The 12,360-nt window shown below is 41.5% G+C and overlaps 1 protein-coding gene across 1 annotated transcript; it reads left to right on the top strand.

Annotated features, from left to right (window-relative positions):
• Window positions 1–770: 770 nt before the first annotated feature.
• Window positions 771–10,980, top strand: LOC146968802 (peroxisomal acyl-coenzyme A oxidase 3-like). The gene is made up of 19 exons (XM_085806343.1): window positions 771–897; window positions 3,064–3,247; window positions 4,184–4,281; window positions 4,360–4,495; window positions 4,572–4,646; window positions 5,521–5,610; window positions 5,700–5,843; window positions 5,947–6,035; window positions 6,400–6,496; window positions 6,739–6,921; window positions 7,006–7,128; window positions 7,216–7,336; window positions 7,429–7,551; window positions 7,669–7,782; window positions 8,652–8,767; window positions 8,895–9,069; window positions 9,168–9,235; window positions 9,644–9,730; window positions 9,845–10,980. The coding sequence occupies exons 2-19, from the start codon at window positions 3,125–3,127 to the stop codon at window positions 9,962–9,964; spliced, it is 2,082 nt and encodes a 693-aa protein (XP_085662469.1). The 5' UTR covers window positions 771–897; window positions 3,064–3,124; the 3' UTR covers window positions 9,965–10,980.
• The last annotated feature ends 1,380 nt before the right edge of the window (window positions 10,981–12,360 follow it).

The following is a 12,360-nucleotide window of genomic DNA, read 5'->3' as shown; positions in this document are numbered from 1 at the left end:
TCTTATTTCGCCAGTGATGAAGCCACAGCAAACATTTATAATTTAATGTTTGGTTGTATCCATCAAATACTCATCTTTATCTACTGCAACTCTGAAACTGATTAAGGTCAATGCTCTGCCACATACTTTACCTGCAAACATTAAACATTGACAAAATTGGTCACTAGGACCACTTCCTTGTTGTTATTCCTAGATTCTCATATTGAAATGAGGTCTCAGAAGCAACTGGAAGAATGTAAGGTTGAAACAGCTGCCAATTTAAACCATTTTTAATTGCTCTGTCTTTTTTTTAATTTCTAATGTATAGCTAGATGTCATTTTACATGTGAAGCCCTTTATTGCTATGACATTAATAATATTGTAAATTGTCATATTTGCTTTTTATGACATGCTTTTATCACATTTGCTTTGTGTATGCTGTTGTTGGTTTCCCCCAGAGCGATAGATGTAACATTATTATAACATTGTAACATTATAACATTGTTATATCTATCGCTCTGGTTTCCCCAAATTGTCCTCTTGTCGCTTTACAAAAAGTTTTAATACTTCACTTCAAGAGTTTCAGATTAAAAGCACAGGCATCTTTGCGGTTTTGAAGTATGCCCCTGAAACCTAGCATCTAAGCTAATTTCTTCTGAGTAAATTATTAATTCGTGTAGAAAAATGTCTAACGTGTAACATTTGTTATTGTAGGGGTTAATTTATTATCTTTATACGTTTTTTTCATTACGACGGTGCTCTTGTTCTGAAGGACCCAAACCGGAAATGTGCTTGCAGGTAGTGGAAGTTCAGTTCCTGTGATGCATAGCTACAAATATATCTGTACACAGGTCACCAGGGCAGCTGACAAAAAACAGACAGCGACTTTGGGAGGGGAAATCAACCTAAAGATAAAAGGTAAGATAAAAAAATATATATTTATATATCAATTTAATCAGTGTCCGTTGTTACGAAGGTGCTAACACTTCTATACCTCCGTGTTAGTGAACTGAAGTAAACACTGGTACCATCTCATTTATTTTCAGTCCTTTAGTCATTAAACAACATGCTGATAGTGATACTTAATGACAGATATTGTTATTACAGGTCACTTTATGTCCAACAGACCGCTGTGTAGTTTTATTCTAGAGCTGCACACACAGAGGCACACAGGCTTCAGCCTTGAACTCTGCACTGTGTTGATAATAGCAGCAGCTTCACTAGAAAGGTTAGTCTGAATGAAAAGTAATGTGTGTTGTAACTGTTTCAGTCTGGATCAATAGACAAGGCTTCAGATTTATTAGTAAAAGGTTTATTAACCTTTCATATTCCTACGTGTTGTGGAAGTGGATCTCAACATCTGGCTGGACACATCCACATCTGCACTAGGTGTCTAGGCTGCTGGGTGTCTTGTATAATAGACTAAAAATGGACTATGCCCCGGTGTTTTCTATTGCTGGAGCGTTTTATGACCCCTGAGTCTGTGCAGTTACTCAATTAAATTCAAATAAAGAGAGAAATGAGAAAATAGAATAAACAGAAATAACAAAGGTTTTAAAATCTGGATATCTGAATGTTAAGTTGTTAGGGTTGTTTAGGAGGTATATATTTGTTTTTTGGTGATTTGTTTGGATTACTTTTATAATTTGTTTTATTTATTTATTTTTTGGGATAATATTGGCAATATCCCCTTGTGTTAGTTATTAGTTTATTGTTTGCTCATATAACAAAATTAGTATAGTTAATTTATATGTCTGGCTTTGGGCAGCGTCGTTTCTTAGGTGTGCACAAATTTCCTCCTATTTGCTCTGCAAGGGGATATGGGTTGGGAACGTTGTTTGATTAAGCAGAAGGGGGAAATGCTCTGGAATCGTTTGTCTTCTATGCCAGAGGGTAGAATAGCAACAAAAAAAAAAAGTTTTTAACTGGGATAAAGCACATAACTATCCTTGGTGTCGTGAAATGATTGCTATCTTTAATGAAGTGACTCAACAACACATCTTCACGAATGGTTTGCAATGTAGTGTCAATTTTGTGAAGCATAAGTTATAAAGAAAAATGGGCTAATGATATTTGGTTTAAACCAAAACTCAGAACTTATCGTCAGTAGAAAAATGTTTACTGTCCAGAACCCAATGTGACCTCACCACGGGATAGATTCAGAAGATCTCTATGTGCTCAGTTGAGGTCTGGGATTCTCCCTCTGGCAACAGAAGTAGGTAGGTTTAACTCTACCTGAGGAGAGAAGACTCTGTACTATCTGTAATCTAAATGTGATTGAGGATGAACTTCATTTCTTGTTTCATTCTCCATTATATGACAAAGACAGGCAGCTTTTATTTCTGTTAACTAGTACGGATTAAATGAAAGACTGACTGACTGAGTGATGAAGTTACACCATTGGTCAGCTAGATTGTTGGGAGTATGGAGGTATTATTGTTACTTTATTATTTGCAAATGTGTAACTCAATTTTTGATCAGATTTGTAAATGTGTACCGACATTTGTGTGTATGTACATGAATCTACAAATGTGTATTCAGAATCTGTGTGCGTAATCAGATTTGTAAATGTATAAAACAAATCCTTGTCTGTATTCAGATTTGCAAGTGAGGACAAATCTGCAAACTGTGCAAAGATCTGTAAGTGTACATAAATCTGTAAATGTGTATGTAAATCTGTAAAGTTGTAAACAGTTCTGTAAATATGTAGACAGATCTGTAAGTGTCTGTCATCAGTTGCAACCCAGGTAGGAGCTTGCGATTGGCTGTCTTCTTACACACGGATTTTGGTACGCTTCTGCTGCGGCAGGATCCGCAAATGCGTGCGGAAATCTGTAAAACGATTTTCCAATAACTTGACTTTAGTGATGTTTCTCCTCATCTTTAGCTCCTTTCTCAGTCATTGGCTCTCTCATTACAGTCAATGGTTCACCAGCTCTGTCCTTCCACACACTGATGTCAGTTTGACCTAGTTTATATTTTAACTTTTATTCTGTTTAATGAGGTCAAACGACAGAGCCCAGTGTTCAGTGTTTGGTCTGATACTTCCTACTAATCCTAACTGTCTCTCTCGTTTCTCCTCAGACACCAAAGTGCCTTAGGACCCTCCACCCTGCATGGAAACCTCCCTCAGTGTGAACACAAGATGACGGACCATATAGTGCCTGACCTCCCTCCAGGGCCCCTGGATGTCTACAGGAAAAATGCCTCTTTCCACTGGAAGGAGATGCTTCTGTTCTTAGAGGGAGAAGATGTACAGGAGTTCAAGGTAACGTTGTGTAGTAGAGGTTAAAGAAAATATACACTCCTCAAAAAAAGTTTGGAAGCGTTTTTTCAGTCAATAATTTCTCCCCTTTAATAATACCAATTAGTGTTGTATTTTCTACCGTTGGAAAGCCTGATCAGTCACCTTTACAACAAGGTACAACTTGTAAGGATCGTGCATTTGTGGAATGAACAACACAGCTAAATGTGTGGGTAGCGCCCCCCCAAAAAAATGTGCCAAAATCCCCCAAACAGAACTTCTCATTGTTGAAGGCAACCTCAATGCAGTGAGATGTCGGAATGACATTCTGGAGTCAGTGGTGATCCCATATCTCCAGTATCATCACAGAGTAGAGAGGATGGAGTCACCTGCTGAGAGTCCAGACCTAAACCCAACTGAACGCTTGTGGGATCAGCTTGCGGAGTTGCTACCAGCTAGAGCGACCAACACAACCACACTGGAATGGGATGCCATCCCACAGCAAAATGTGACTGGGCAGGTGACCAGCATGAGGAGGAGGTGCCAAGCTTCCACATGCTACTGAGGCTCCAGATGGTGTCAAATGAATAAAGTGTTAAAATCTGTGCCCCCCCCCCCCTTATTACTGTGGGAGAGTGCAATTATCCAATCAACAAGAGTAAATACCACCAGGAAAATATTGTACGGGATTTTGGCACATTTTTGGGGGGCGCTACCTACATGTGTTGCTCATTCCATGGATGCACGATCCTTACAAGTTGTACCTCATTGTAAAGGTGAGTAATCAGGCTTTCCAACGATATAAAATACAACACCAATTGGTGTTATTAAAGTGAAGAAATGATTGACTGAAAAACATTTCCAAACTTTTTTTGAGGAATGTAGATAGACTCCGGGTTTCTACTTCCTGTGTCATCTTAATGTTTCTTCTTCACTTTTTCTTCTTCTTCTCTGCTGCAGCAACATGTCTTCAGGACTCTGGAGAACGACCCTCTGTTTGCCCGTCGGCCCGGTGAAGACGTCCCCATGGAGAAGATGAGGGAGCTGACCTTCCTCAGGTACAGACCACTTCTACATCATCCCTACATTTTGCTTGAAGAACCAAACCTAAAGCTTCGGGTGTAAAACCCCCACAGGGTGAAGCAGCTCTTCCGCTACGACTTCCTCACACAAGAGGAGATAATGGCCAACCCCTGGAAGATGGTGATCCTCAACAACTGTCTGGGCATGTACGACTGGGCCATGTGTGCCAAGTACTTCCTCGACACAGGGGTGAGTGTGAGGAGATGAATTAAGCAATTATCCTCAACCGTCCAGTGATAGAAGCTGATAACATCCTCTGTTGTAGATGTTCGGAGCAACTGTGGCCAGCTCTGGATCAGGGAGACACAGAAAATTTGTGGAGAGCACTGAAGACATGACGGTAAGAGATCAACACCTGGTGGGTAACCAGGTAGTCCCATTCCCACTGAGGAAGATCCTGGTAAGACTTAGCAGGCGGGAACTTTACAGAAACTTCCCTCTAGTTCACTGTATCTCCACTACAGAGTAGGAGCCGTATAGGACTGACCGGCCTCTTGAAGTCACTGTGCAACTGTTTTCACCGTTTTCTTTTACTGCTTTTGTTGTTGTTAGGGTTAAGGTTGTTAGTTTTTGCTGGAAGTGCAGATGCTTTCTAAAAATAATGCTGGATTTTAAAAATGCCGCTTATTTTTGCACTTTCTGTTGGCGTCACATCCCACTCTGACCATTTACCCAAGCAGCAACAAGTAAACCTCAATCCCCACTCAGGAGTTTTTCGGGGTCATTCAGTGTACCTACCCCAAGGCAGGGACTCGTTTAGCCCCTGTTAAAGCTCAGAAAGATGGTCATTCGAGGGCGGTTCCTGCTATGGAGACACGCACCAATGGCCCCAGGGCAAAGTCCTGAATATTACCCCAAAGGTCCTGCAGTGGAAACCGGGCTCAGCCAATGGGCAACTGTCGTCAGGTGGACCAGAGGTGCCGGGTTTTGGTGGTAAACGTATTCAAATAACTTGGGTCGAGTCGGACCATGGTGACCAATTAATGCTGGTGAGTCCGGCTGCGTCGGGTCCGATCTTCAACACCCAGGCCTGTTGGGAACTCGAGTACAAATTAGAAACTGCTTGAATGGGCGATCGTGGTTCTTAGAGAGGTGTTGTACATTCACAAGTACTTGCAGAAAACAGAAATAGTCTTGGCTTCTAATTGAGACTTGACTTTTATTTGAGAATTTTTCAGTATTTCATGTATAACATCTGTCTCTGTCTTTTCCAGACGTTCGGCTGCTTCGCTCTGACTGAACTGAGTCACGGCAGCAACACCAGGGCCATGAGGACCACGGCCACCTACGACCCCTCCACCCAGGTAAGCACACACCTGTTGGGGGTGAACGTTGGGGCATCAGGACTCCTGACCTTTACTGTGACCTCACTGTGACCTCGTCGTCTCTGCAGGAGTTTGTGATCCACTCTCCGGACTTCGAGGCCGCCAAGTTCTGGGTGGGGAACCTGGGTAAGACGGCCACACACGCCGTGGTGTTCGCCCAGCTCTACACACCGGACCAGGTTTGCCACGGCCTGCACTCCTTCGTCGTCCCGGTGAGAATCTGACCATCGACCCCCCGGACAGAGATACAGCTCGTTGTTCAGTTAGTTTAGTTGTCGACATGTGAAGCTCTGACCTCTGACCTCTTTGCTGCAGGTCAGAGACCCGAAGACCCTGCTGGCTCTGCCCGGTGTCCTGGTTGGAGACATCGGGAAGAAACTGGGCCAGAACGGGCTGGACAATGGGTGAGAAGAGACCAGAACAAAACACTGGTGCAGAGACAAAGGAGTTACAAAGTACTTTGACTTAAAGCAAGACATACACAAAAACATTGACAGAAGACAACAACAAAAGTGATACAAAACTTGTAAAAGCTCAAGCAAACGACCCAAGATCCACAGGCAGAACATGAGCTGAGACCAGGAGGAACCACTGTGATTGGTCAGAAGGTCGAAGTTCAGTCTGGTTCAACTGCAACATAAAAATTTTGACCTGATTCTCTTTTAGATTCATTTTCTTCATCAAACTAGTTTTGCTTGTCTTATTTCCTGCGAGAAGAAGAAGATTATCATCATAACCATTGGCTGTTTGCTTCTCCTATTTCTTCAGCTTTGCCATGTTCCACAACGTGAGGATACCGCGGGAGAACCTGCTCAACAAGACGGGGGACGTCACCGCAGACGGACGCTACGTGACTCCGTTCAAGGTCAGTGAAGTGAAGAACCATGGAGATGTTTCTTTATGAACAAGAATTAACTTAATTTCACAAAGTTTTATAGATGATATGTAAAAAGAATGAGGCTGTGCACACTTTAATTTGGTGATGGTGGTGAAGACAACAACTCCCACTTTTCTCATTGTTATTGTGTTTAAATGAATGAAAAATCGAGTTAATACGGTAAACAAAGAGGGTCTGATGTTTCAGCCTGTGTCCTCCTCCTCCTCCAGGACCCCAACAAGCGTTTCGGGGCCTCCCTGGGGGCCCTGTCCGGGGGGCGGGTGTCCATCACCAGGATGGGCCTCGTCAACCTGAAGCTGGCTCTGGTCGTTGCCGTTCGCTTCTCCGCCACCAGGAGGCAGTTTGGACCCAAAGACACGGAGGAGATCCCGGTCCTGGAGTACCAGCTGCAGGTCTGAGTCCTGGAGCTCTGGACCTCCTGTTGTTGCTGTTGTTTTTGCTGTTGTTTTTAATTTGTGTGTGTGTTGTTGTTGCAGCAATGGCGTTTGATCCCGTACCTGGCTGCAGCGTACGCCCTCGAATGTTTCACCAAGAGCATCTTCATGAACTTTGTGGAGTTTCAGATCGGACAAATGATGAAAGACAACAGTGACAGACAGGTGAGTGTGTGTTTGTGATGGTAAATAATGTGTGTCAGTCCAGACCAGAAGTTCAAACTTGGTTGTGTGTGTGTGTGTGTGTCCCAGGCAGAGATGGGGAAGGAGATCCACGCTATCGGCTGCTCCAGTAAACCCCTGGGGTCCTGGACGGCCCAGAGGGGGATCCAGGAGTGTAGAGAGGCCTGTGGAGGACACGGATACCTGGCCAGTCAGTACACACACACACATTCACACACACACACACACACACACACACACACACAGACACAGACATGACTCCATCATCTCTCTCTCTCGCAGTGAATCGCCTCGGTAACCTGCGTGACGACAACGACCCCAACTGCACGTACGAGGGCGACAACAACGTGCTGCTGCAGCAGACCAGCAACTACCTGCTGAGCTGGCTCCACGCCAAGCTGCACGGTCAGTCTGTCTCCATGGTGACGCAGCTCAGTGATGATGACACACACACACACCTGGACGAGCAGCGGACAGTTGTAACGCAGGTCTCTGATTGGCTGCCGTCTCCTCTGGTTTCAGACGGCGTCCGGATCGAGTCTCCTCTCCACACCGTCGACTTCCTGGACGACTACCAGAGGATCCTGGGAACCAGGTTCACAGCCACAACGACGGAGGAGTGTCTGGACCCGGCAGGTATTTATTAGAAATGTTACCACTTTTTTTTTAAACTTTACAATTTTTTTTCTCAAAAAAAAAAAAAAAATATATATATATATATTTTTTTACCACTTTTTTCTATAATTTTTTTTGTTTTTTTTTACTTTTGTCTTTTGAGAACTTTGGCCACTTTTTTCTAGAAATGTTTAAACATTTTTGGAGAAATTGTACCACTTTTCTCCAGAAATTACTGTACAATATTTACAAAAATTCCTGCCATTCGCCCTCATTTGAATGTAAATTGACTAAAAAAGTAATGCTCAGAACAAATATCTGTGTATTTCTGGTGTTTGCTTCAAAATTTTGTCCAGTGGGGGTCCGTGGTCTAATTTGTGTCAATTTAGGGATCCTTGATGTAAAAAAGTTTGAGAACCACTGGTCTAGGCCAATGGTTCTCAAAGTGGGATCTGGGCACTCCCAGGGGTCCTTGATAAAGTTGAAGGGGGTCCCCAACTTTTTCTTGAAATTTTACCACTTTTTTCTAGAAATTTTTAATTAATTAATTAATTTTTTCTAAATTTGACCAATTTTTAAAGATTTATTTACGGTATTTGTTTTTTTGAGAAATGTTACCACTTTTTCAAGAATTTGTTTTTTTGGGGGGGGGTTTGCCACTTTTTTCTAGAATTATTTTTTTACTTTTTTTTTGAGAATTTTAACCACTTTTTTCTAGAAATGTTTAAATGTTTTTGGAGAAATTGTACCACTTTTTTCCCTGACCACCTCCGGATGTGGTGGCCTATCGGATCACAATCCGTCCTCAATGTGTCTTGGGTGCGTTTACACCTGTGCTCTCATGTGGTCAAACACTATCTGTGTGTGTCTGTGTGTGTGTGTGTCCTCAGTGCCTCTGGCTGCTTACAAGTGGCTTGTGTGTTTCCTGTTGGTGGAGAGTCAGAAGAGGCTGCAGCAGCAGAGAGCAGAGAGCCAGGGGGAGTTTGAGGCTCGAAACAATAGTCAGGTGAGACACAGGTCTGTCTGAATACTTTCTGAGTATGGAGGACAAAAAATGACGCAAGTATAGATAAATAAATACAGAAATACATAATTAAATGACAAAATAAATAAATTCATTTGTGTGTGTTCAGGTGTACTTCTGCCGCTCCCTGGCCGTCACCTACATCGAACACGACTGTCTCCGCAGGTTTCATGAGCAGACAGTGGATGAGGACACTCCAGCTGCTCTGAGATCAGTCCTCAGGAGGCTCTGTGCTCTGTACGGCCTGTGGAGCCTGAGCAGCCACATGGCCACGCTGTACCAGGGTCAGTAACACACACACACACACACACACACATACCGTAACACACACACACACACACACACACACACACTGTAACACAGCTCTGGTTGTTCTTCTCAGGTGGTTACCTGAGTGGACGAGAACCTGCAGATCTGGTCCAGATGTCCATCCTGTCTCTCTGCTCCCAGGTAAAGACACATCTGTCATTTTGGGCGACTGTCAATGGAAATCAGCCTTTTGGCTACAATTGGGGGCATTTCATTTTATTTAAAAAAAAAAAAAGTTCATTAATGTACATTGTTCCCCTATAACAAATAAAGTATAATGACAAAATTATTTATCTTTCTTTCTTTCTTTCTTTCTTTCTTTCTTTCTTTCTTTCTTTCTTTCTTTCTTTCTTTCTTTCTTTCTGCCTCTCTCTCTCTTTCTGTCTCTTTCTTTCTGTCTCTCTTTCTGTTTGTTTGTTTCTGTCTTTCTTTCTGCCTCTCTCTCTCTTTCTGTCTCTATCTTTCTTTCTGCCTCTCTCTCTGTCTCTCTCTTTCTCTCTCACTCTGTCTCTCTCTCTTTCTTTCTTTCTTCTCTCTCTCTCTCTGCAGCTGAAGGACGATGCTGTGTCTCTTGTGGACGCTTTTGCTCCCACTGACTTCATGCTCAACGCTCCTATCGGCTACGCTGACGGACAGGTGATGACACACACACACACACACACACACACACACACACACACACACACACACACAAACAGTCTTATGACATCATGAAGGCTTCTCCTCCTCTAACTTCCTGTCCGTCCTCAGCTCTATAAGAACCTGTGGGCGACGGTGATGCAGGGCGGTCAGGTGTTGGACCGACCGTCCTGGTGGAAGGAGTTCTGCTCAGACAAACCTGTGGTCGGATCGCTGCGCTCCAAACTCTAGAGTCCAGGACCAGGACCAGGACCAGGACCAGGACCCGGGGCCTGGACCAGCTCATGTGAAAACACAATTTTTAACGTGTTCACAACTTTTTGCCAAAACCCTGTAATGTTCATTATTACAAAGGGAACCATGAACGAGGCTCGTCACTCACACAGTTAAAACGTTAGCATTTTTGCCTAATTATTTTGTTGCAATGTGCATATTTTTGTATTAATGATATTATGACGAACTTTAATTTAAAAACAGGTTTAATTTCAGCTGTAATGTAGATTATAAATGTCAATAATAATCAATAATGTTGTTGAACAGAAGCAGCAGGGACTTTGTTATGTTTCATAATAAAATAATCTTTATATTCTCAACAAGTATCAACAACACCACAGAGAACCATGGACGTCACAGGAAAAGTAATAAAACATTTTTTTAAAAGTATAAATAAATGACATTGTCAATAATTACTTATTATCATTATTATTATTAACTATAATCATGATAATAATTATAATGGACTAAACTACTTTTAAAAATGTAAATTGATTTTTAAATCTGAAGTATTTACTGATGATTGAAGGTTTATTTATTAATTCTTTCTACAGTTCCTACTTATTAAAATATGAAGCTTTATAACGTTTCCTGTGACGTCCCTGGTCTGACTGTAACACACCAGCTCCTCCACCGTGGGGCGCTGACGTTTCACTGGGACTCAGATTGTTCCCTGATGTTGATGTGTTTGCACAATTCCCATTAACATATCGACAACTTTTTTCTTTTTTTCCCCCTCACATAGTTTGTTTCTACATGTTCGTTTTGTTTTTAACAGGAACATTTATACTCGTACAAGCCAAAAATCTTTTACCGTGTTGTTGAGCTTGTATCAGTTACTCTTTAATTGACAAATGTACTGTATGATGTAGATTAATGACTGATGATTGTGTTTGACTGTAGATGATGTACAGTTGTCAATGATAAGGTTGTGTCTGCTGCTGTTATGAGCATTTATAGAATTTATGTAAAGAATTGTACTCTTGACACCTTATATAGCTAAATAAAATAAATTGACAGGTTTAATGGTGATTTTTTTTGGGGGGGACATACTCTGATTCTGGTTCATTGGGATTGAAACATTTATACATCCAATTTACCTTTGTAAAGTACGATAGCATAGTGCATTCACTTGAAATTTTTTTTTATTTTTTTTTTGCATATTTTTTCTGTTTTTCCAACTATTTTTTTCCCCTGTTTTTCGTGGTAATTTCTTTCTGACTTAGCTATTGAGATTTTTTTCAGACTTAAGGATATTTCAAAATCGTGCAAGAATCTCCCACCTGCAACTAACATTTAACCGATGCGGTCAAGCCCCCACTTCATCACGGATCTATCAGAGCTTAGATCCATGAGATACATCCAAGGATATGCTCCAAAAAATACAGTCGAGCTACCACCGACATTGTAGAAAACCCTACTAATTTTTCTTATTTTCACTGTGTTCCCAGTAAATTCAGATGTATATTGAAAGTAAACTACCTGTTATTACAGAACACCATCTCAGAGAGTGTCACTGAGAAAATATCACAGCAGTGATGTAGCACCTTTATTTTCAGTCCTTACCTTGGAGCTCTCAAGTCAGAAAAAAATGACCACGAAAAACAGAAAAAAATAGTCAGAAAAACAAACAATTATTCAAATAAATTACTCAGAAAAACAGGATAAAAAAAAAATTCAAGTGAATGCAATACGCTTCTGTAGTAAATGATTGATAAATGTTGTTGCTTAAAATCTAACCCAAACCAATGAACTTTGATTTGATATAGAAAAAAAGAGAAAAGAGTATTCCAGTATTCCCACGATACCACACTGGTCCTCATCCCAATGCATAGTGCAAATCAGTGGCATAGGCAGAATTTTTATTAAGGGTGGGCCAGTACAAAATTGGATGGGCCACTGTTATCCATTTTATCGCACAACTTTTTTTTTTTTTTTTTAAATCAACAGACACAAGCAGTAACTTGTTCTTGACCAACACAATAATAAATACAAAATAAATACAGATGAAATGGTCTTTCCTGCCACTACACTATGATAAACTGTATTATCACAGTAGCTTAAACTGATTTGTTGAACTAAGCCTGATGTGAACGTTAATAAAACTCAGTAACCAATCACACACAAGCAGCTCCATTTTGTCCCTGTGTGACCTTATGGACAGGTCAGGACAGTCTGCAGACGGACAGCTTTGAGGTTGAAGTCCTATATGCACCTTGAGACAGTGACAGGTCTGTATGTCTTGACCATATGTCAGCTGTTCAGCTCTGGGGTAGAGGAAACTCCGCTCTTTCAGCTCCACCGCCACGAGTGCTTTTAACATTTTTTTAATTTCGTTTAATTTAATCCGGTAG

The sequence above is a fragment of the Trachurus japonicus genome, chromosome 18 (genome assembly GCF_045865225.1).
Source record: "Trachurus japonicus isolate A0001 chromosome 18, Traja_1.0".
Lineage (NCBI taxonomy): Eukaryota > Metazoa > Chordata > Actinopteri > Carangiformes > Carangidae > Trachurus > Trachurus japonicus.
Note: the sequence above shows the minus strand (reverse complement) of the source record. Positions and strands in the feature narration are given on the sequence as shown.